The sequence below is a fragment of the Alligator mississippiensis genome, chromosome 3 (assembly GCF_030867095.1).
Source record: "Alligator mississippiensis isolate rAllMis1 chromosome 3, rAllMis1, whole genome shotgun sequence".
Classification (NCBI taxonomy): Eukaryota; Metazoa; Chordata; order Crocodylia; family Alligatoridae; genus Alligator; species Alligator mississippiensis.
The window spans coordinates 119,821,735-119,847,629 of NC_081826.1; the positions used below are offsets into that span (position 1 = coordinate 119,821,735).

The 25,895-nt window shown below is 39.4% G+C and overlaps 1 protein-coding gene across 1 annotated transcript in view; it reads left to right on the forward strand.

Moving 5' to 3' along the window:
* The window catches only part of GMDS (GDP-mannose 4,6-dehydratase), a 601,282-nt gene that overhangs the window by 458,564 nt on the left and 116,823 nt on the right, over positions 1-25,895 (forward strand). Inside the window, exons 8-9 of the mRNA XM_019490465.2 lie at positions 10,219-10,337; positions 25,622-25,718. Coding sequence (XP_019346010.1) covers positions 10,219-10,337; positions 25,622-25,718 — 216 coding nt within the window. The remainder of the gene's footprint in view (positions 1-10,218; positions 10,338-25,621; positions 25,719-25,895) is intronic.

Sequence of the window (25,895 nt, forward strand, 5' to 3'; positions counted from 1 at the left end):
GTCCACCCAGAGTTGACTCCTATCTGCTTACCATGAAAAAAGGTTTAACCTGTCATTCCAAAATGTTATATACCAACATGTTATTGTAAATGAAAAAATTAAAATTCCAATAATTTGTCATGATCCAGGAAAACAACAGGTTTTTCATGGCTTGCTTGTGGCGTGTTAATCAATTTCTTGGCCTTTTTGTGGCAGCCCCACCCCCCACCACTGATTGGCAGAGGGTGTCTTTACTCAATCTACATCACTGTCACTTTCTTTGCCGTGCCCTTTGCCACTTATTGACAGAGAGTACCTTCACTCAGCCTACCTCACTTCCCCCCCCCTTTTTTTTGCTTGATTTCACAGGAAATCATGGAAAATGCTGTTTTTTGTGGTTTCTGTGAAATCTGCAAAACTGCAATTTAGATAAGTCCCTATTTATAGTTACTAGTTACTGTACTAGTACTAGAATTAGTACTATACTAGAATGTAAAGTTACTAATTCATCCACTCCAACTCCCTAACATGGTAAAATAATTCCCTTCAGTTCATTATAGGAGCTTGTTTGTCCATTATGGTTTTAAGTATACTTGACTTTATCCTGTGCCGACAACATAGCTTGTTCAATATTCCGATAAATCTCATAATCCTGAATTTTTTCCTAATACTCAGCCAAAGGTTGTACCTCATTTTAAATTTTATTCCACTACTCGTATAGTATTCTCTGATGCTGTCCTAAAGAAATTCTGCTGTGTCCTTGGCATTTATACTCTTAAAATATGTAAAAATGTTTATTGGATATGTCAGCCAGTTATCTCCCAGCCAATCTACTGCTACATGTGCTTAGAACTCTTGAGTGCTTGATTCTGCCATGTGCTGAGCTGTCTAGAACAATTCTTCTAACTGGACAGCCTGGTCAGGACCAACCTGCACAAACAGCGAGAGATAATCCCTAGGTGGAGGGACCAGCAGTCCATAGAGAAAATGTAGACAAAAAATGGGCAGAGAAACTGAGCTAAACAAAGATGAAGTGACTTGCTTGAAATTACAATGCAAGTAAGTGACAGAGCTGTGGTGTTCTGACCCCTGAGTCATTCTGCCTCTCTGGCCTCGATTGAATAGCAAGTATGCTTAATTCTGAGCATGTGACCAATCTTGACAAGAAGGATGAAGCACACTGACGTTTTAAGCAGAAGGTTTTCCTAGTCAACTGTTGCATCATAAACATTTTGCGATCAATATCTTCATTGCGATTATTATTTTGGAGCTGATTGTGTTTTTATAGCAAACATGCCAACACTTGACTTGAAAGTCTAGTCTGGTTTCTTGTGGTTGGATCATGGACTTTACTAGTCTCTTCTTGGCATTGATTTCTAAAATTTCTCTATTCTAACCGCAACCTGGGTACAACCCTTTACTTCTGTGGTGAGTAATCCTGTCAACTGGAGTCTGCTTCTTTGTGAAAGAGCATTTTGTCTTTCATATAAAAATAGCAGGAAAAATTAATTCTGGAAGGGAAAAAAAAGTGGGTCAAATATCTGCTTTTAGAATTGTCTGCTAGGTGGAACCTGGGAAACTTACACATAGATTATGTTCTTGGCTAGCTCAGACAAACCTGCATGATTAAAAGGAAATGAATGCATTCTGTAATTGCTGCATGAAGGAATAATCTAATAGGGGTTATTACCTGTAGGCTTATCTATCTATTCATAACTGTAATATAGCCCCTTATATGCCTCCAGACCCTGTGATTTTCCTACATAATTCATTGTTTGGTTTCTAATTAAAGAACAAAAACAGCTTAAATCACTTTTAACAATTTTCATCCTTTCCAAAAGAAAATTGAAAGAAAAATAACTTACTTACATCATTTCTGTATCTTTTCATTGAAGCTACTTTATGTCATACATGTCACTTTCGATTTCTCCGCTTAAAGGGAAAATAAACCATGGTGGACTTCAGAAGCAAAAGTCTGTTCAAAACTCCCTTTTTGGCAGGAAAAAAAAGAATATATTCAAAGCTTTCTTAATTTTTATCGCTAGTGAGATTTCCCAACAAGCAGCTTTACTGTTTCATTTTGCCTCCAGCAAATATATCAAGATCAGTAATAAGGCCCTATAGAAATACTTTTATGTATTAAAAGAATAATATTTTGACACTCATTGACACAAGCGAAAATACAACATTAAATTAGTGTTTGACAACACAATAAGAGCATTGTGCTTTCTCCTAAAACGAATGAGAAAAATGTTATGTTGCATTAATAGGGAAGGTTATTCAGAACTTGACCTTTAACATTGATCTGGATTATACTGCTTGTTGTTTTATTAATAAAATTACATACTACTGTCTCCTGCATCCACTTGAAGAGTTTTAAAACAATTGGACTATCAACTTACAAGAGAAAAGTTATTCAGTATTTCCTAGTATTTCCTACTGGTGTGAGGCCCTTTGTTCCATTAGACATTGATATTGTTTTTCTTCAAGATGTTTCACAAAGATTATCAGCTTTTTTTCCCCATCTTCATGACTTTAGAATTGTTGGATTATTATCTAAAAATGCCAACTATTGTACTTGAAAATTAAAAAAAAACAAACCAGAGTTGGGCCTGAACCAAACCCCTGGATCTGAACATAACTGACTTCTGAGAATGTTCACGGCTGCATCTCTACTTTTTGGCTTAAGTACACCACTGCTTAACATTTTAAATTGCTTCTATGACAAGTTATTTGTGTATAACTTTGTGTGCTTCAAAGAGAGTTTACAGTACAAGGGCTGACACTTTGCAGAATTCTGAACACTCACTGCATTCTGGCAGACAAAAATATTTGGTCAAAAGCTCATGAGATTGTTGGCGATATATTGTATTTCATTTTCCTCCTTCGTGGAAATTGTTATCATCTTAATTCTGTCTCCATATTTTTACTACTTACAGCAGAAGCGTACCTGGGCACTTCTGCACCCTGGGTGGCAGCAGCAGTTGGGGCAGCATCAGCAGCTGCACAGCCAGTTGTAGCCAGGCCAGCAGCGTAGTAGCTGCCATTTTTGCAGCCCCCACCTTCAATGGTCACCCTCCCCTTGGCTCTGTTTCTGTTTTAGTTAGACAAACTGTCTCTTGTTTGTGAGATTGCTGTTATGTGCAGACAGGTGATTGGTGGTGTTAGTCTGAAACCAGGCAGCAGATAGGGCAGGGTATCACGTTATTCACTAAGTGTTTTGTACAGTGGTAGTAAGTATGATATAATAAACAGCAAGTTATAATAGTCACTGGAGGCAGTGGGCAGTAAAAAATGGAGTAACATGGATACAGCTAGAGTTATCTTTATCTCCAGTTTTGCATTAATGAGGAAGAAAGAAAACCTCATTAAGAAATAGCTCAGCCTTACCCAAACATTTTTAAATTAGTTATGTTTGGAAGAGAAATATATTCAGGAAAATATTTAGTGAATATAGGTGTCACGAAAAAGAACTTGGTCTTACAAAGCAGGAAGTTGAAAACTGTTCAGTCACAGAACGATCTAAAATTTCAAGATTTACTGGTGAGGTGATTTCAAATTGAGGGGGACGGGGGGTTTGAAAATCAGAGTAAGAGTATTTATCCCTTCCTGAAAAGCAACTCTTTCAGATTAGGTGCTCCAAATACATTATTGGTTCTGATGTATAGAGCCTTCCCCCTCCCTTGGTATCATACAAATTCAACTCTATTTGATACTTCCAATATGGTCAATACATCTTACCAAGAACAAACTATAAGCTTTTATTTCTAGCAAGCTGCTGGTAAACTGGGTACATTTCTTTCATGGTTACAATTATGCAATATTGTTTTTTGTTTCAGTGGAAACACAAATGAGCAGATTAGTTGCCTACACTCATATTTCAGACTAAGGAGCCTTTCTGCTATGTTTGTCTTTCTAAATAACACTGTCAGTAACAAGACTCAATAGTGGGCCAAAAACTACAATCCTAACTCAGGCCAAATTGACCTTGTGGTAAAAGCTGTGGAATCATGGTTTTGTGTCGGCATTGGGATAAAATCAGCTTATACTTACATTTTAATCACAAGGCATTTTCCCCTGTAATTGAGCTACATTACTGTTTGTTCAGCCTTCTGTGTGATGCACATAATGTGTACAGTATCAGTGCAAGAAAACTTTTGCTCTGGGCAGCTGTATATATATACCTTAGTGTCTTTATATAATCTTTCTTATACAGTGTGCTCCCGTGCATATTCTTTGTATATCCAGTACACACCTTGGTTTTTACCAGTAGAAGCAATCAGTCAGTCTCCTGTGACTCGGCCCCTTTTTCTCCCCTCAAATGTAAAGGGGCAGTTGAAGTCTAAAACTATCAGTCATCATTCCCAGTTTCCCATGTAAGTTTCTTTCTATTAAGCAATCAGAGATTGTGGTTTCTGTTTCAGAAACTGCAAGTCCTCGGCCACGTTCCATTGGAAAGGGCCAAATTGTGGCACTTGGAACCACTTCACACTGTGAGTCACTGAAGCAAGGGTTGTGTTGCGGTAGGACACAATTCCTCCCCAGACAGTCTCGTGTGCACAGAACAGGGCAGCCCATTTTCTCCCAGTGCAGGTGACCTACTTGATGTGAAACCAATGCGAAGGGGGCAGGTGAATTAATAACCTTACCCCTTTTGTGGCACAAAAACAATAGTCCCTGACTGTGTATTACTGACCTGGCTGCTGCCCATATTGAGCAGAGTGAACTCCTTTCTGGCTCCCCACCCCAACAGCCACATCCATGTAAAAACTTGTCACAGGCTAACCAGAACATTCAGTTTGGATTCTCAGTGGTGTCCCACCACCAGAATAACTAGACTTGGGATCATCAGACAGTACCGTGTCCAGCCCACTGAATTCCTCTCTGGCTGCTAGACAATGAAGTACGAAATGTTGCAAAAAACAAAATTGCTTTAAATGGTGACAGTGCACTGTAGGTTCTCAATAGGTGGGGATGTTTTTTGCTTTAATCAAAATTGTTTCTCTAAGTGTTGCAGCCTTGAGGTAACCATCCACAAGAAATGAATAAATAAAACTAGGTGCCTACCATGGTGCAAACTTTGTTTTTGCACCATAAAAATGATCCACTCTGGATGAAATGCAACGTATCTGTTCAATCTCCTGTAGTAAATATTACTGATTTGTTTTTTAAGTAGGTAATTTTTTTTTCAGAATAATTGGGTATGTTACATAGGGTTGTGTATGGAAGGCCTTGGTTTTTTTATTTCATAGTAATTGGGATGCAGATGTTCTGTAATAGTAGAATACAAAATTAAATTAGATCAGAAGCTATACTTTTCATCTGTCTCTGACCTTTCAGCCATCATTTTATTAAAATGTAGGGCTTGCCACTCCATAAGTCACAAGAAAGGCTTTACTCATTTTGTGGAAAAATTGACAATGAACACTGTCTCCAGAGCAGAAAACATCAGTTGTATTTTAAAACATAAGCATCCTCTGATGTTTGCATTTGCATTTTTCATTTCGTCCTGAACAAACAGGTCCCTAATTAAGCCAATTTCTAATAATAGATTGTACTTGCTACTAGGGGTGCTGGAGTGGTCAGTTTAAAGAAAAGGAATCAAATGAATATAGTTAAACAAAGCCTTGATTAACAAGTCTTGTTATTCATGGATGGCAGCACAGTTAATAAGTGTTTTCTGGCTTGGATGCTGAACTGGAAGTTCATGATGAGGCACATCTGAAACATGCTCCAGATTCTTAAGACAAACACTCACACTACCATCTTAATTCAAGCAGCATGCACAGAATTAGTATGTATTGGTTGTGCTGATCCAGTTCAGGTTTTCCTCTTCACTAGTCCAGGTGTGAACAGTACTGTACTCTAAGCTAATGACTTTTACATGGTAGTTGAGGAAAACTGGCTCAAGGATAGAAATGGAACCTAAAATCAGCGTCGTCTAATCAGAGGAATTTAGAAAACATAAGTAGAGGAGAGGCTTTTGACAGGAACTGTAGTTAATACATGCAGAACAGATATCTTGGTTGTATAATAACAAAAGTGTATCTACTTGTTAGACTTGCTGTGAATCCTTCTACAGTTAACTTTCTTCTTCAGAGTGTACATGGTATAGTCAGTATTGCCTTTAGACTTTGTGAGTCACTAGAGCAGAGCCAAGAGGAGTTCAACTATGAAAAATGTGTTTGGTATATTTGCCATTAAAGGAACAGTGTTATTTTTAAAAAACTGAAGTTTTCATAATTGTTTTCTTCCTCTCCACAGCATTTACCTCGTTTTGGTAACCAATTCCAATGAAAGGGGAAAGAAAGGGTTATAAAAAATGTATCACAGTAAGTGGCTTAATATCAACCCATTAAAAATCCAAGAAATTTAGGAAAGCCCAAAACCTTCCTTCCTCTCCACAAAAAAATCTTAAAATATGTGACCAGATGATAGTTAAAAGATAGCCAAGAACCAAAGCTGGACAATGATTTTATCACAGATTGCAGCCCAGCCATGTTATGGGTCATGTGGTTCAGCATATGAACAGGAAGGTGAGAATTGGTGAACTTTTGCCTCAGTTGTGCAGTCCATCAGAGAATAAATGGACCAAATCACTGTGCAGCTGTATAAGGAGGTGAACGGCTGAATACCTCTCACACAGAGGTCTTTGTGTTCTGGACATGATCTAGCATTACGATGGGATGCAATGGCTGCGGCTTTGTAGCAATTACTAACCCATTATCACGCTAGAACACAAGATCATTTATCTTCTAATTCAGAGTGTCACCTGTTCTTCATTTACCAGTCAATAACCATTAATTATGCTCAGTGGAAATTTAAACAAAGCTTTTCCCCTCTGTTAAAACCAGTAAACCATTCAGTAATGACAAATAAATTTGGAGCAGCATATCTTCTCTTCTCCTTGTTCTCAGCCTGAAGTCTGATAAAATATGAACTCTAAAAGGAAATGCCTTCAATAGGTCAAGGGCCTTCAATAGTCTGATGAAAAAAAAACCTCACATTTTTAACGTTTACTGTAGTGAAAGTGTGTGGCTACTACTAGCATGCAGATTTTTGATCAGCTGTATGATATGTACTGGTAGAAATGAATATTGTAATGCTGAATATGTTAAATATATTTTCCCTTCACCAACTTTGCTTTTGTCTTGATTTTACAAAAACAACAATGTGCCCCCTTGGGAAAGCAATCAATGATTTTCTTCTTTTTTAATTAGTAGCATATTCTTTTTCACTGATTTGATTGAGGTAAGTTATAAGAAAGATCAAATGACAAAGAAAATAAAAGGGAAAATAGTAATACATTCTCAAGTAATCATTATTCCAAGCTCTGTTTTTCTACTGGGAACACAGGCAAAGTTGCTTTAAGTTTAGCTGTATCTATGGTATTCTTTCCAATTTTGACTCAGTAGAAATGTACTACTATGTAAGTAATATTTCTAGGGAAATGACTCACTTGCCCCTTTAAATTGTAGAAAAAGCATGACAAAGCAAATGCAAAAAGATCTGATAGGGATGATAAAATTTGGTTTTGTTTTATATTTCATTAGTTGTCTCATTCAGTTAAACTAAAATTGCATCTGTAAAAAAAAGCGAGGGCAAACTATAACATTCCAACAATACTCTTAAGTTAGGGATTCTGAACCTTCTTAGACTCAGGGCATCCCTCACTAGACTTAAGGCAACCTTTGGAAAATGCCAGCTTGGTTTTCACTTGATTTTTGACTATGGAAAAATAAAGTCATTCTTCCTTAAGTTGCAGAGACCTCAGAAAGACCACAGCAGGTCTGAAAATTTTTAACACTATGAATTCCTATTTGAAATCCCTAGATTTATCTGTGAATCATGTTTGCACAGCTAACTGTGCTAATATTGTGTGGCACCCTTCAAAAGATCTGAAGACTGCCTTGTTGAGAATCATTGCCCTAAGTATTACCTGAAAACAACTGTAAATATTTAAGTCCCTGATGATGCACTAAGGGATATTTGGTTTTATTTCTTAGTTTGGCAATATGAATATTCTACAATATTAACTATGTAGTAAAATGGCATTCAAAGTATTAAAAGATTTGCCATTAAATCAGAAAAATGCATGATTGTGATCTGTCTTGCACTTGTTACTATTTATCTTTAACTGTGAAATGAAAATCAGCCGTATTAAAATACATAGCATTTTGCTTATGTGGCTTTACTACATAAAAGAGGTGAAGTAGCTACATCCCTGTTAAGTCTGCTGTGTCTATTTTGAACAAAATACAATGGGCCATAGCCTGAATCTATTTTGCACGTAGATCTCCCATTTAAATTGGTAGAATCACGGCAATCTTTGACCAATTGAGAACTGAAAGGCTGATCCTGGAAATTATTATTCTGTTGAATAGTGCTCCCTAAGAGGCACAATCCCGTTGTTTTCATCAAGACTCCTTAGGTTAATTAAGAGATCAAGGACTGAGTTAAGACAGCAAGATTTGTGTTCTGCATATTTGAGACGCTGATTTTTGTTCATTGAGGTTGCAAACCCTACAAGTCTGTTCAGTCACAAAGGAACACAGTGGAACATAGGGTATCAGTGATTTACCATGCCCTTCTGAATCAAAAAGAAACTGAAACATCCCATGAAAGATAGTAGGAAAGATAGGAATTGAGACGTCTCTTCCCAACAGGAGGAATTTCATCAGTCAGTCGGATATTGCTGCGTCATTGGCTAGGACACTCAACCCTGAGGAGGAAAAATAAAGCTGCTGCCATTGTCCTGCCCAGCAGGCTACATCCCTAAAGCACAATTAATGTCAAGGACATACACAGCAGTTGCCCAAAATCCGTCCTTCCCTACACGTCCGAGATGCAAGAGGAACATGCTAATAACGTCTCAAAGAATTATGAAAGATGCATAGAATAATAAGCTGAAAGAAAAATGGCTTGCAAATAGAGGCACTTTAAAAGGAATATTTCTTCTTGCTATGTCTGACACTGATTTACTGAAAGAGAAAAAAAGAAAAAGAATTGAACTTTTCAGGTGGTATTTACTAAGAGAAACTGAGCTGTCCCAGAGCTTTTATTAATCTGATTTGCAGAGTATCTCCTAGCAGCTGGGGACCTACTAAAGTTGTTTTCTTTAAATCTGATGTGAAGAGGTCAATGCAAATAGCATTGTGAATTACACTGTAAGAAGACGGAAGGGGGGGTTTTGGTCGGGGGGTGGGTTTTTTTTTTACCAGATGGAGAGAGATTTGAGTTATTTTTGTGTATTAGTAATTTATTACCTGGCATGCAGGTACTGCTCTTTTCCTAAGGAAATACAGTATTTCCATCACTTTGACTGACCTGTAGTAACAGAGTTCACCCATAATGTCTAGGGGACAATTTGGTCGATGAGGTAGGGCACTGGACTGGAAGTCTGAAGAAAGGTGCTCTATTACTGACATTGACCTGCTGTGTAATCTCAGGCAGGTCTCAGTACTTCCCTGTGCTCTTGCTTACCTTCTCATCTCTGTCTTGTCTATTTAGACTGTAAGTGCTGTGGGGCAGGGATTCTCTCTCATTCTGTATTTGAACAGAGAAGCGTCTGAGGAGACACCTGTAAAAACCATACAGAGCATTATGATCTGGGCAGAATAATTATCTGTAAAACTTGGATTCAGATTCAATACTGATTTTTGTCACTGTGCTGATCTATGCCCCCCTTGCCCCCTTTGAAAGAGAAATGGCAATGTTTGCCTAACTTTCTTCCCTGGTATTTCTGTACACAAGAAAGCTTTGTTCAAATGTTTCTCCTTGTGTGAGAAAAACAAGAATAGCTGAATTTGAGATAATGAGAAAATATTGGTCCTTGGTATTTTTGAGGTGCATGCACGCGTGGGTGTATTGCTGGGCATTATGGTTAAGTCTAGTTAAAGACAGCCGGAAGAGTATTTGACCAGTTTTATATCGCTATGCAAACAGCAGCACGTTAAAGGTGAGAGAGATGTGCAAATATTGCTCTCCATTTATTACAAAGGCAAACAAATTGAAAATCAGCTACATTGCTGACTTTTAAGTACTATGAAATGTGTTCAATCCTGTAAAAGTTGTCCTGAACTGGTTAATAGTCCCATGTTTAAAAAGTGGTAATTACCCTGGCTGGATGCATACATATATCTGGTTATCTGCAAATCAAAAAATGTGGTAATACAATATCATGTACCAAAGAGGCCACTTACATATGTAGTAAATCTGGATTTGTTTATCTTTCTGCAGGCTATGTGGCTGATGTTGCAAACGGATGAGCCAGAGGACTTTGTCATAGCTACTGGGGAGGTCCATAGTGTCCGTGAATTTGTGGAGAAGTCATTTAAGCACATCGGGAAAACCATCGTGTAAGTAGCAATATGAGAGTGCAGCCATGGACCTTAGAATCCCTGTAAGCTATTTACAGGCCATTTTGGTCATGTCATTATTGAACAGTACTTCACATGTTTTTTCACGTTCTGGTTTTGTAACACAAGGTCTTTTGAATATAAACACTTGACCGTTCCTCACCTGATCCAGCCTCAGGGTACATGTCCAGCATTCTATTTCATACCTAAAAAAATCCTGCTGAATATGATCTATTCCATGTGGATTATGTTGGTCATTTGTACAGCCTGTTCATCTTCCAGTTTTAGTATATGTGCTGCCAAAGCATGGATCTGATGCTCTCCCTGTATGTGGGAGGCATCTCCACCTCTGAGATTACAATACAGTGTCTATACCATTCTACATTGACTTGTAGGGGACATTTAAGATAACGTTTGTCATTGGTCTATTCTTCTTCCCATCCTTTACTCTTTCCCTCTCCCCTCTCCTCCCCCACTATGCAAAACATTACCTCTGCTTTGCTCCCCGCTCTGCCGGTTTAAGGTGTGACACCTGTAAACTCATTTCCTTTCTGCCTGGCCGCACACCGTCCATCCGGCTGGGATTACATAGCAGCTTAATCCACAGTCTTATTAGCCCTCATCCTACTGAGCCATAAAAATGTTGAGCTGTGGGTGCGGAATGTTTACAATGCATATTCTGCATAGTTTGATTGAAAATACAAAATTCCTTCTCAAGGCCAGATAATAAAATCAGGATGGCTTTGTGAATGCTTTCCGTAATTTATATTTTTATTGTTTATTATTTTTTCAATTTCCCTCCTTCTGTATCTTCTCTGGGCCCCATGCATCAACATACCAATCTCAGCTGGAAAAGGGAGAGGAAAGCCACAGGCTCTTCCATGACACTAACACCAGGGCTGTTCCTCAGGCCATCAAAGTCACTGGTGCAGCTGGTGAACTTTTGACAGGGCCAATAAGCTTTACTTGGGAACAAAAACTTGACAAATTCAATAAATATGCAGAAGTGCACAGATATATACAATATTATTTGAACAGGCAGTGGGTGGCTGGGGAGATAATAACATTTTCCCTCAATAGCTTTTAGTCTGGTTTCAATTTTTGGCCTTTAATTTTAGAAAAAAATCAGAGAGATTTGGAGCAAAAGAACCTCTAGCCCAAAAGCTCAATTTTTAGGACATTTTTCTTTCCATGATTAGCATCTCTCAGATTGTTTGCCAGCACAAACCTTAACAACAGTGACATTTGTCCAGGCAGAAATGAATATTGGCAACATTAAGAATGTTCCTCTCTTATTTTACTTTTTTTCTCTTTATGTATTACATTTACTTATTATAGCTACTTTTTTTCTGGTAAATGTTGTTTTAAATTGAAAGCAGCACCTTTTAGAATAGCAAGTAAAATTTTCCTATACATTAGATGACAGATCTTGTGATACGAATTCGTTCTTCTGTCCTTTGTCCAATGTTGCTTTCCAACAGGAAGATGAAGCATTAGACAGCTTGTAAAAAACAGGTGCCTAAGGAAAGGCACTTAAATTTATAGATAGATACCTAAATGACTGACCTGACTTTCAGAGTGTTAGGCACCTACAGCTTCCACTGATGTCAATGGAGCCACTCAGTTAAAATTGAACACGCTAGATAAATGTTTTGCTACATTATGCTAGAATACTCAAAACTCCAAAGGAGAAAGAGGTGAATGTGTTAAAAAAATAAACCTTCCCCGCATCTGCTCTCAATGGCTTGAAAAACACCGAAAAAGTATTTTTGTAAATATCGCCTGTTTTAAAGGAGAAACTAAGAATGTCCTTTAATTTTTAAGTGGCCATGGTACACAGAATGTTGCCTCATTTTTTTTAGTTTTTTATTTACACATAAAGGAATGGGTTGCATTTAACAGTGCCTTAATTAAAGGGATAATTAGTATGTTCAGTGTTTAGATAATTAAACCAATTTTAGGTTTCTAAGCCAGTATTTTTCCAATTAGAGAGATGGGAGTGATTTTAAGTGTGCAGAGAAAGCTGTATTATGCTTCTTGAACATACAATGAAAGACGCTGGGTAAAATTTTCATTGCTTAGGTGCTGAAATCCCAATTTCAGAGTGCTTTGGAGGTTAAATCCAATTCTCTGTACATAGGACTTAAAATCATAAGTGGCTGGATCACTTTAAAAAATTTTAGCTACTAATCATGTAGCTGCCTTTGATATTTTTGCCTTCTTCAAAGAATGTATTAATCGCATCCGTAAGTGATTTCTGGCAATACTAATGTATTAACTTACTCATCTAGTAAAGTCAAATGTTAACACAGTTTCAGCAGTTTGTATTTTAAAAAATTATGTTGTTTAAGTACTAATGATTTGCTTTTAGAAATGTTGCCTTTAGAGTGGTGCAGCCATGATCATATTCATTAGTCCTCCCTCCCCCCCTTTATAAAGACTCAGCTAATCCTTCTTATACTGATTCTGGGTTGATAGTAAGGATGGGCAAATTAGAGTAATGTAAAACCCATGTGTTACTCATTAAAAAGTGTTGCTCATCTCTCAGCTGAACTAAAACTGTTTCTGAAGATTGAAAAATATTTTTTTGGGAACCTGTTTAATTTTTCTACATCCTGACAGAGGTTGTTCCTTCTCAACATAACACCCCCGCACACAGAGCTCCTCCCCACTACCCCTCTCCCCCTCTTTCATTGCTGCTGTCTTATTGACCAGATGCCTGATAACCTCTCACATTCTTTGAAACCCCCAAGGGCCTGTTACACCATCTCCTCCAGTGTGAATAGATCTTCTTTAAGGAGTAACCAGACACCCCAGTTCTCCACATTAATGTAGTGGGATTCCACTGGTACATCCCTTTAATCTACTATTTAAAATTCTACGTGATGTCTATGACTGATGATCTAGAACGCACTGTAAGATCATTATGTCGGTGCCTGTAAGAAAAGTGGATTCCTTCATTACCCCATCCTGAAAAATCAGTTGTTTTTGGGAATTAGGAAATTTCATGATCCCAAATGACTCTTTGGGGACAGAGCATCTGGCTGCCTGACTTTTTTTTTTTTTTTTAAGTGACAGAAAATCTTTCTGATAGTGCTCCACAGCATATCTTTCAAAATCCATAAGCCTGTGGAGTAAGTATCCAGATGATATTGCAATTGAAACAGTTTATAACATAGGTGGGGGCTTGAGGCAAACCTACAGTGACCATTAAACCCTGTCACTGTGATGAGTTTTATGTTTTGGATAGTGCAGTTAGAGTTTCTCCTCATATGCAGACTCAGTCATTGCGGTTTTGGTTGCTTAGTATTTGGTAGCATGTAGTACCCAGAAAAACAATCTTGAATACTCTACTGCCAAGTTTAAACTGTTGTCGTGATTCATATACTTCTTTTTCTTCCTAGTACATCATATTAACTTGTGCAGCTAAACATACCGGACAGGCTAATAAACCTTTCCAAAAAGTAATATCATACCATGCTATTCAGAGGTTACAACACATTGTTGGACTGTATGCCTTAGCCCAAAACATGAAAAAGGAAATTTTTAATACATGTCATGTAAATAATTGAATGTACAGCCCTAACAAGGTTGGCACATTATTTCCCCGAAATCTAGTATAAACAGAAGTTTGTTTGTATGGGTTTGTTTTACTTAGATTTTCCTCTTAACACTTTTTGTACCAGGAATAAATTTGGAATGATATTTATATAATAGCTGTGAGTCATTTTAATTCAGTCCTTTGTACTGACAGGAAAGCCTTTGAGCTACAAATATTTTCCTCCTGTAAGCATTACACTTTTTTTTCCCTTTTACTTTCCTTTCTACTTATTGCTAATTAAGTAAAACTAGGGGGAAACACTTCCCTCTGTATAATTTAAACTACAGCAGGGTAAACCAAACAGGCAAACGCTTGTCTTGACTAATTTTCTGTCAATAATCTTATTAAATTAGAACAGGATTGCAAGGATAGCCTGAAACTATGACAGCACTCAAGAGTTCTTTGCAGACTGCTGTCTGCATATTGGGGGTAGGAGTAGGGAGGGGGGAAAGGGGGGGGGGCTGTTCAGGCAATGGAAAGATTTATTGTGTTTTTTTATTAATATAAAAAGTATGTACATTTGTAGCAGAAATATGCATCGCTCCAAGGCCAGAATTAATGCAGGAAAATGAACAAATTATCACAATCATACTGGCTCCACGTTTTAGTTTCTGTAGTGACTAACATGCTACTTTGTCTGTAGAAATTCTCATGAAATGGGATTCCTCACAGAAATCACTATAAAAGTCTGAAATCAGCCACTAGAAGACTAGGAGCTTTTCTCCCTTCACTGATGTGGACAGTTGAACTGAGAGGGGTTTTATTTTTAAGACTTTAAATTGAAAAGCTAAGGTATGGAAGCATATAAGAGATTTGAAGTGTTCCTACAGGAATGCAAAGCAGACAATGGAGAGGCGATGGTGTGGGAAGAGGAAAGAGATCTATCAAAAGACTTCATCAGGAATCATTATTTTCAAGTTTGGCTTTTGCCCACAAGAACTGGCTGTCTGATCAGTAACAGTCTGTTGCACTTAGCAGTATGGGAAAGCCAGAAGCTCTTAGGTCAGGAAGAGAGAGACTGAAATTTGGTGCACAACTGAAGTTGTTTTAACAGCAAAGGATGAAAAAATCCAGTCGTCACTGAAAAATATTCACTTAGTTGAAGTTACACGGGAAGCAATGCTTTCTTTTGATTTTTTTTTTTTTTTGTTAAATTTTGCTCTCCCTTTACAGTATTGATCACTGTTTTATTTGATATGCTGTATTAATATGTTGCATTTCAGCCTCATATTGAAGGACTGCCACTGCAGCCAATTGTATATACCTCAGGCAGAAAACTGTCTTAGAAATCTTAGAAATGCAAGAAGCTTTTCTGCTTTCTCTAAGCTTTCTGGTCACATTGGAACATAAGACTGAAGGGAACCATGCTCATCACCAAATACAATCCCTTGAATTAGCAGGCAACCATTTATCTGTAAAGTCCTAAAAATGGTGCAGCGACCCCTCTCATCTGCCACAGCCACGTAGCAATCATGAAAACAAAACTCAAAACACCCAACTCCCTTTAGTGTGCCAGAGGCAAAAAACAGAGGAGACAAAGGTGCTGCCAATGCCCTGCCTCTGCTATGGCAGAAAAGTTACTAGGTGAATATCAGATCACAGTCTTAGGAGTTGACAGATATGACAGCAGTCTCAAAACTCAAGTTAACCCTGATTTGAATTTTGAAAACTTATTTTTTTTATTATTATTATCATTATTTACTTTCATAAACCAAAAGTGCTGAGATGCTGTGCAAGGTGTCCCACATGATAGCCAGGTAGGCACTGGATTTTCTCTTTTTTGGGAGATTTCAGCCTTTTACAATTTTTTGGTTTCAAAATGGAATGAAAGAAGTTCCCACAAAATGAAATTCTAAAAAAAATTCCAATTCTGGACTGTTGAAACATTTTTGTTTTGAATTTGACTTCTTTTGGATTACAGTTTTTACAGTAAAAAAAATTTTAAAAGCAAAATTTACATTCTGAAAATGTCGTGGCATCCTGGGTTGATGGTATCAGAATGCTTCCTTTTGTTTTTTTAATGAAATTTCATTTAAACGAATTCATTTGCAATGTAGTTTCATTAAAAAAGAAACACATTTTTTTGTCCAGAAAAACCACAATCATTTTGATGAAAAATTATCAACCAGCCCTCATTCCTGTGGTATTTCTAGTCTGGTCAGAGGAAAGAAATACTAGAATGCCATTCAGCAGACTAAATTACAAGATTTCTCATCCAAATTTGCAGACTCAAAGAGATTTGGTCAGTATGGAGGAGCGGTCTACAACAGAATGAAGTGGAAGTACCTGCTAAACCATGTTATAAGTTCCAGTCATGTTCTCCTTCTTGTTGTACAGACGATCAGGGAAGGGAGATACTCAGCTGAACTTATCAACATGTTTACCGTTATCTTTTGAGATTTACCACTATTATGTGAACATGTTTGCTTCTGAACATAGGCCTTCCTAATCAGAAGCAGCATTACTCTCTCAATTTTTATCCTTAATCTCTTGATATTTGGTGGTTCCCCTAAAGCACCAACTCATGCGGTCAAGTAATGCAGTCAAGTAATTCAGTTATTTTATGAGAATATCAACTTTCATTTTATTTTCAACTGAACAGTTCTAGCTGTCAGGGTTAGAGAGAGAAGCTTGGAAAGGTAATCCCCAAAGAAACAAAGTGAAATATAAAAAACCCCCAAATGTATTATTGTTAAAAGCCTATGACTTTGAGTCTGAGTCTTTATTTTCATACACTTGGTGTTAGCAATAGGATGGCTTTGACCCTGTAATTCTCTCACCTTTTATTAATATTTGTAGGCATTTTAGAGCCTGCTTCTGCAAAGTACCTTGTTCAGCAAAATACTTCAGTCTTTGCTTACCTGTAAGAATGTGCTTGAACTCTGTCTCTGCACTGAGAGCTTGGGTTGACCTTGAGGCATTGTCCTCATGCTCATACTTGCTGGCTAGCTACACTGAAACCCCTTAATTTGATCTCTGACAGCAACATCCCCCTAGCCCAGAAAGTTCTTCTGAGTTTACCTGGGTGTGAAAGTCAGTGTCAATCCCACAATTCCCTATTTCTGACTGACATTCCCCTTTTCTCTTTACTGACTATACATAGACAAGCCCAGATGGAGACATGAGTAATCTTTAATCAAATTTATGAAAGGTCTCCACAATAGAACTTGAGGTTCATTTTAAAGTGGAGCTTAAAAATTAAGAAGCACATTGTTGATTGAACAGCTTTGATGTAGGCCACAAGATATAATATAGACAGGGAAAGGTAGATCATCTCTTTTTTTGTGGGGGGGGAAGGGGAGGGGAGATGGGGGGGGGGCACACACACTCCTAACCATAACCCGTTACAATATCCGCTATCCACCCAAAACCATTACAATAGCCACACCGACGCACCACACACACAAATGCTCGTCTCTCAGACCAGGCAACCCATTCCCTTCATGCCCACCCCACTTGCAGGGTCACAGACTCAGTTCACCTGTTGTCCATGTCACCATTGCTCCAGCTTCCGCTGGAGGACACGCTGCTCCTGTCATTTTCCTCAGTTCTGTTTGTCTCTTCCTCTTCCTCACTGTCAGAACCGACTCTCCTGCTAGGGGGGAGTTGCTAGATCCTGTGCCAAGTGTCTCTGTGCCAGGTAGTTTTGGCCCTGTTCTCTCCATCCTCTACTACCAATTTCTGGTAGTAAGTCTAGAGTTTGCTCAGAGCCATTTTCACACAGTGTACCACCTCTACGTCCATGTGCCTGTACATTAGAAGGTTCCTACAGGGCACTCTTGATGTAGGATGCAAACTGGTCAAAACGGGCCGACTGGCTCCCCTGGTGTTTGGGGAGATGCCCATACAGCACCACTTCTCTGGTTAGCCAGCCCTCACCAGTCACCGCTTTGCAGAGCTGTTTCACCCTGCTCCATACCTCCTTGGTGCAGATGCAGAGCCAGAAGAGATGGTCAGTCATCTTGGTGGTTCTGTGGCAGTTGGTCCATGGACAGCCGAGTCTCCCTGGCTCTCCCTCTCTATGCCTCTGGGCCCTTGCTGGCAAGGCCCGATGGGCTATCAGCCAGTTCAGGTCCCTGTGAACTCTGTCCGTTCCTTGTGGACAATGCGCTCCCACACAGCCTAGCAAGCGTTGCCCAGGAGCAGGTCCATGGACAACATAATGTCCCTCAGCCTCACCCTCAGCTCCTGGATCTTCTTGTGAGTGCTCATGATCACAGGGCCTGTGCTCTGTAGGCCGTACAAACTGAGGAACTGGTTTAGGATCTCGTAGAACCATGGTGAGCCCATTATCCATGGTCTGTGCTTGGTTGAGGTGAACCCCCACCCCACAATATCTCAGGATGTGCCTGCCCTGCAAAATATCTCACCAGTCAGGCAGTTTTAGATTCCGTACCCACTGCTGGCTTGCAGATCTGGCTCACGTACTTGGCCCAAAAAAACAGGAGGATGTCTGGCATGCCCCTGCCCCCAGCTCTCTTGTCCTTGTACAAGGTCTTCCTGGCAACCTTTTTCCCATCTGGAGCTCCAGAAGAAAATGCACACCGCCCTCTGGATCCTGTGGGCGATGCACTCAGAAGGGGGAAGACCAGTGCGGTGTACAGAAGCACTGGTAAAAACACTCCGCCTTCCCCCATATGGAAAGTGAGAGCGTGTGCCACAGCCTGTCTCCATTACCTTTGTCTCTGTCTTCTCCCACGCTGGTCTGCCACTCAGCTCAGGGTCAAAATCTATCCTGAGGATCTTGACCCCCTTGTGGGGGACAGAGACCCCCAGGGACTCAAGATCCCCAAGCTCACCCACGGCAAGGCAGGTGCTCTTGCTCACATTGAGCTTGGCCCCTGCCACTGCCTCATATACCTGCGTGTACCACAGGGCTCTCTCTACCAACCACTTTCATCTGAACCAAAATATAGGTTAGAATAACTCATCTGAACAAGATATATGATAGTGCCCACTGCACTCAGTCCTCCTCAGTGCTGACTTTTTAGTCATTGTGAGGCACTACATTGAATACATTTCAATTTCCTCTTTGTTTCCACAACTTAGCTGCACCTTTTTTTCCCATTTACAAGAAGTCCTGTTTTTTGACCAACCTTAAATGTCTGGCAAACATCACTGAACAGGGTCCAAAACAGCTTGCCCAGAATCTCTCTGTTGCCTCCTCTCTCAGCCTGTCACATATGATTAGTGTGACCCCACCCTCCATGAAATAGAGCAAGGCCAGGTAGTCCTGCACCACATCTTCATATACATTTTTGGAGGATCCCAGGACTCCTGACAAGAACACCCAGTTCCAGTCATAAATGAGGGGCTACTTTGCACCTGGATCCTTTGTAAGGAGTATCTAGAGTACACGCACATTTTTTTTTTTAAGGATTTTTTTTTTTGTGTTCCAAGCCAAATCAGCCAGATCAATTCCAAATCCATGAGTCATTCAAGAACAATATGTGGCAAGCATCCTCCACCCCACCTGGGGCTTCAGGTGCTTCCAAGTCCTTTGGTGGGCATCCTATGCACAAGCCCAAGCCAAAGGCTTAGGGTTCAGATGCCCCTGAGTTTCACTTGTCCTCAGCTGTATGGCCACAGAAGCAAGCTATGCACACATATACTGTGGAGTCATCATGACTTGGAACACTGTTGTCTCCGAGGCCAGCCCAATGAACTATATAGTAAATCATTTTGGCTTTGGAGTAATGGCATAGCAAGGTTGTACTATTGTACTACTGTAGGCTGGGGGAATACCACGAGCACCAAGGTGGTTTTCCTACTGGCAGGGGAAAACCACGAACGTGGCATGGGGTAGTACTGTGACTGAGGTGATACAATTAAAATGGCACAGTGTAGTGGAGGGTTGCACCCTTGTCTGCTTGCAGACGAGACTCCCTATGAAAGCATCATAGTTAGCCTTCCACTTGGACTTCCAGGAGGATGTTGACTACATGCCAACTTTATGGAAATGGGAGACTCCTCCCTAGCTTGCTCCTGTGGCCATACAGCTGAGGGCAAGTGAAACTCGGGGGCATCTGAACCGCAAGCCTCTGGGCTTGGGCCTGCACGTAGAATGCCTGCCAAAGGATCTGGAAGTATTTGAAGCCCCAGGCAGGGATAGAGGATGCTTGCTGGTAGCAGGGCCACATATGGTTCTTGAATGATTTGCACGGATTTGGAATTGATTTGGCTGATTTGTCTTGGGACCTGAAAAATTTTCCAAAGGAAGGGAAAAAAAACCCCAAAAAGGTTGTACTATTGTAGGCTAAGATCAAGTGTAGTTTTTGCTGCACTGGTCTGCTGCCCTAGCTGAAATCACCTTAAAGTGGCATCGTGTAGTAGTGGGTGCAGACCTGTCCAATGCACTACAGACAGGACACATTACAGAAGTGTGATATAGCCTTCCTGTGGGAGAATCTTGGCCACACACCTACTTTATGGAAATGGGGGACCACTCTTTAGTTTGCTTCTGTGGCCATTGGCTAAGGGCAAGTGAGACTTGGGGGCATCCAAACCCCAAGATCTCCAGGGTTGAGCCTGCACATAGGATGCTTGCCACATGGATTTGGGAGTAGCTGAAGGATACTTGCTGGTTGTAACGCCACATACAGTGTTTGAATGATTGAGTTTTGCTCAATCGATAGGATTCAGAATTGATTTGGCTAATTTGACCTGGATTATGAAAAATTTTGCAAACATAATAAAATAAAAGTAGATGCAGATGTGCTTTTTGAAAGTGTGTTTGGCTAAATCGAGCCTGAATCAAGGCTGAATCAATTCAATCTTTGCTTATTAGTCTAGGCTGCAAAGATTAAACCGAAAAACAACTGGACACACATTTACCTTTGATTCAGAAAATGCAACCACATGCCAGCAGTGGCTCAGGCCAGACAGGGGGTGCTAAAGCATGGCTCTCTGACACTTCCGCTTCTTGCTGCCCCCAAGGTCTGTAGGATTTTCAGTCCAGCATCATAGCAGCAGGACTCTGCAGGGTTGCTCATCACTTCCTCTTCCTGCTTTTAGGTGACTCTGGGATTTGTAGTCCACAGTTGTAGCCAGCAGTAACTTTCAGTAAGTTTAGCAGGGCAGGACAGCTTTCTACTCAGGGGAAGGAGGCTTTAACCCCACTCCCTGGCCCCAGACCCCAGCTAGGGTTTGCCTGGGTGGGGGGGCAGTCCCTGCCTCTTTCTTCTCCCCTCCTCCCAACCCTTCTCTGCTGGAGCACAGCCCAGCGCAGGGCTGGAAAGCATGCTAGGATGCTGGGGAACTCTGATTTAACTTGAACCAAGAAGGTGTCTGGGACAGAATTTTCATTAACCAGTTTGACCCAAATCAGTTAAGTCCGACACTATATTCAACCAGGTTTATCTCAAACCAGTTTCAGTCATTTTGAAACTGGTGTATGTGCACTTAACTTCTCCTCTATTACAGGATTAAACCAGTTTCTGATTACTTAAACCAGTTCATGTGTAACTTCTGTCTCTAGCCTTTATGTTCTAAAACTTGCAGCATTTTCAAAACAGGTAAACTGCATCAATTCTGGATGAAATAAGTGGATGGTTTTCTGTAGTAATTGCCCTATCTTCAAGTTACAGTAGGTATGCTTATTTCTAAGCCAGTGTTTTCAAATTTGCTTCTCACTTCCATGTGCTGAGGGAGAGCAGGGTCTGACAGTAAGGAAAGGGCTGTAGGGGAAAGAAGTTTGGGGAGCAGAGGGCAAGGGAACTACCTGACCTCCAAGGGGGGACAAATTCAAGGCAAATCTCTAATAATTAAATTTTATACCTGGAATATTATAACATTGTATATAAACTTTCCATATATAGAATTAATTATTGGGGAGTCATCTTATAATCAGAGTCATCTTATATATGAGTAAATACAGTACCTTTTCTGACACCTGTAAACGATAAGCAGGATTTTCCTAAAGTTTTATTTTTAAATTTTGCATTGTGTTGCTTTTTTGAGGTACCATTTAAGCTTACCATTTAATTTAAATTCATGCAGAAAAATAAGAAGGCTTTAATGTCATGCTGTTGAATATTTGTCAAACAGTATCAGCTTTGCATATACCTAAAAGCTGAAATTGAAGACAAATAAAGGTTAGGAGGGAAAATGAACTGATATATTGTTCAGTTTATCTGTACTCTTGGGAAAAGCTTTAGGATTAATCAAATTCTGAGATATCTCCTGTACTAGTTCCTGGTGGCATTTGTTACATATATCCATGTCATGGTTTATATGCAGGATACTCCAGCAGTCACATTACATTTTGGAGAGAAGGAAGGCAGTTTGTTTGTTTGTGTTTGCTTATCTTACTGTTTCACAGGACAGTGGTAAAAAATGCAGAAGGAATTCTACTGTTTGGAGTTAACAAGGATAAAATGAATGTTTTACAATAAGTAATATATAGGGTCTGAGCAAAAATGACAGTGACTTTTAGTATAAAAATCTACCCATGAAATAAAAATCTCTGTGAACAATGAAACAGTGACAACATTCAAAACATGGTCAAACATTTTCATTGCCTAAAAATTTCTGAATCTTTTTTTCTTGGTAGTGTCCATCACTCATAAGAATGAGTCCATATTATAAGTATTTACAGGGCATGTCTCCAGTAGTGTCTCTGTACCATGAAGGCAGCAGGAGATATACTAAACTCAGATTATCAGTAACTGCAGACACCATCATCCACATGCTTCGCACTGCAGACACCATCATCCACATGCTTCACAATGGAGGGAGATGCGGAGAGTTCTGCAATACAGCTGCAGTAACAAACCAATTTGACGGTTCCCTCACCCCACTTTTGAGGGAGACAAAGATGATCTCATTGTGATGGTGCTTTATTTTCTCCAAGCTCCAGGACTAGAGTTTGTCATATATATGTATAAGGCCAGAGACCATTTGCTGTAAGCAAAGTGTTATGACATTAGCAGTGTTGGGAGTTCACTTTCCATTCTGTTTTAATTTAGGGAAACCCTGATTAACCAGAAATTGGTTATCCCCCCCTCCCCCTCCCACACACACACATTGCTTAAGTATGTTTTATTGCCTGATAAGACTTCAGCCTTGCAGAACCAAACTTCAAGAAGGCTCCCAGCTGTCTAAAACCACAATAATGTGAAAATTTCAGATGTCTCTTTCCCAACCCTGAGACTTGGTAAATTTTGTGTTATGTTCTCTGAATTCACGAAGTTTCTTAATGATTTTTCAATCATTTGCAGCTCATTAAATCAACAGATTCCTGATACCTGATTTGTGTGGGATACAGTGTTGTTTTTCAGCAGGATAGTATTCACCAACTGTGGACTTGGAGGTGCCATTTGTAATTAAAAATATTATTTTCAGTGCTTACCTCCATTTTGTTCAAACTAAAAAAGGGCTCATTTCCTTATGAACTTTTCACACTACTGGCTAAGTAAAATGGGTGGAGTTTTTCCTTCAGTCATTTCTATTGTTACATGTCTTTGATAGTAATGTTCAGTGAGTCTTTGCAACATTTGGAGAGACTCTTGTAGACTATTGGGTGTTAAATGGTGTTCTCTGCTCAGTGACCTCCAACAACTGACATCTCCTGTTTTAAGAACTTCCTGTTGTTTTACTGGTGAGCATTGGTTTTTTATTAAGCACATTTGAGTTCTGCACACTATTATCCTTTGCCCTTTAAAGGGAGGGACTAATGTTGGTTTTGGCTTCTGAATGAAAATTTTACTTACTGGCTTCAAAAAGAACCACTGCAAAAAAAATCTCAAAAGTTAAATTACAAATCATATTCAACATCATATGTTACTCTCTACAGCTTTGTAGGCAGCGGAACATGGCCACAAATTTTAGTGCAGCTAATGTCTGTGGTGTGCAGAAATGACTTAAAAATGTAGCGTTGCCAATCCATAACATTTAAAAGCCACGATCCAATCTCCAGAAGTTGATATTGGCTTAAAAATCACATGGTCTACCTTAAAAAAAAACTTCACATTTCTAATTTTATTTCTAAAAACATAATAAGCATTCAGTTTTTGAACCTTGAGGGTGCCTTTGGATCACCTTTTCAGCTTTTTCTCCACAACATCAAAAGCTAGGAACTTGAAACAAAAACTTGGAGATTCTTCCAAAATTAAAAGCTGCAGGAGCTGGAGTTTTTAAGAAAAACATTAACTATTGTGTGATAACATTGCAAAAACTGACAGTACTGAATATGTATATATAAATGGGCACTTCTCTTTTATTGCCTAAAGCCAAATAGTTTAAATTGCAACTGCTGCTTTGAAACTACATAGATTTTGCCTAAACCTACAAAAGCAAGGAATTTCATCCTCATCACCCTTTTGTACTAAAGTACTGCAATATCAACTTTCAGAACTCTACGCTATGCTAGACCTAAGGAACATTAAAAAAAAAAGGATTTCAGTCTTTAATTCTGAATGTTTAAAGGTTTAGTGAATCTGTTCTTTAATATTATTTGAACAATTTGTTTTGAAATTAAACAAATCCACAAACTCCAGATTTGGAGCAGATTTGGAGCTTGAACATATGGAATTGAAGAGCATGCTGTATCTAGTGATAAAGTTAAAGCAATTACATTGTTCTTCAGATCTTACCATTATGGTGTATTCCAGGGGCTCTGTGGACCAGATCCAACCCATAGAGCACTATAACCTGAGTCTCCAGTGCTACCTATGGTTTCCTGTGCCACGTGCCAGACCAGACCCATGCACTACCCAGAGAGGAGGGGCAGAGGGGGGGGGGGGGGGGGGGCTGTCTATGCATTGTGGGCAGCACATGGGACTGGTCCCAAGGACATGCTGTTAGCTTTGCTTAGGTCCAGTCTGTGAGTCCGATTCAGCCGAAGGGCTGGTTCAGCTCTAGTCATCTGGCTTGTGGGGACTGATGAGTTTGACACCCCAATGTAGTCAAACCATGTTGAATTTTACACCACAGCTGGTGCTGCCAAGGTACTGAGAATGAGAAATGCATATGCACAATACTTTGTTAGCCTAGCAATATCCCACAATTGCATCATAACAGAGTATGAAAAAGTAGGAAACTAATTTAGCTGCCATTCAGCATAGTAGCAGATCACAGCTTAGTAGTAGGTTAGTAGTCCTGTTCTCATTAACCATGTATTTAAATACTTTGCTGAATTAGGACCTTAAAATGGAGGAGCCTTTTTTAAACTGAGAATGAACAGTTTAAGTACATGGAACAGTGTTTTCCTAACAGTGTTTGGTTTGACTGAATTCATGTGCAACTTAAACATATTGGAGACTTTTGCCTTGATATCTAATATCTATTTAAAAAGACATGTTTTCCTAACAGCTTTGTACATGTCAGTGAATAAAAGTATCATTGTTATATTTATTTGAAGATTAAGGAAACATTGGAATTAACAATAAGTTGTTAATTTTTTTTTCAATATGATGTGTTTAACTTGGAAGTTCTAAGTTTTAGATCTTTGACTGGATCAAAAAAAAAACAACCAAAAAAACCCCCAAAACTACAGAGGACTTCAAAAGCTATTGATGCTCCCTTCTGGTCAGACTTCTGTCTTTGTTCTTGTCATTAATTAGTTTATTCTGTCCTGCAGAGAGAATTAACACCACAGTCCAATAAAAGAAAGCAAGCCAAATGCTGCTAGGATCAGAGCACTAAAGTAATTATGGATTGATTTAAATGTTTATCTACTTTACAGGTGGGAAGGAAAGAATGAAAATGAAGTGGGCCGATGCAAGGAGACTGGCAAGATTCATGTGACAGTCAATCTCAAATACTACAGGCCGACTGAAGTGGTAAGAAAATGCCTTCTCCCAGCTTTACAAATGAATAATCCAATCACTCAGCCAATAAATTGCTGCATTTGGTCAGCTGTCTGTGAAAATGTTCTAATTGCACACCTACTGCCAGCTTTCAAAGCTCTAAATTAGGCTGCTCATCAGCCCCCCTGCAGTAAGTTACCCAAAAACAAA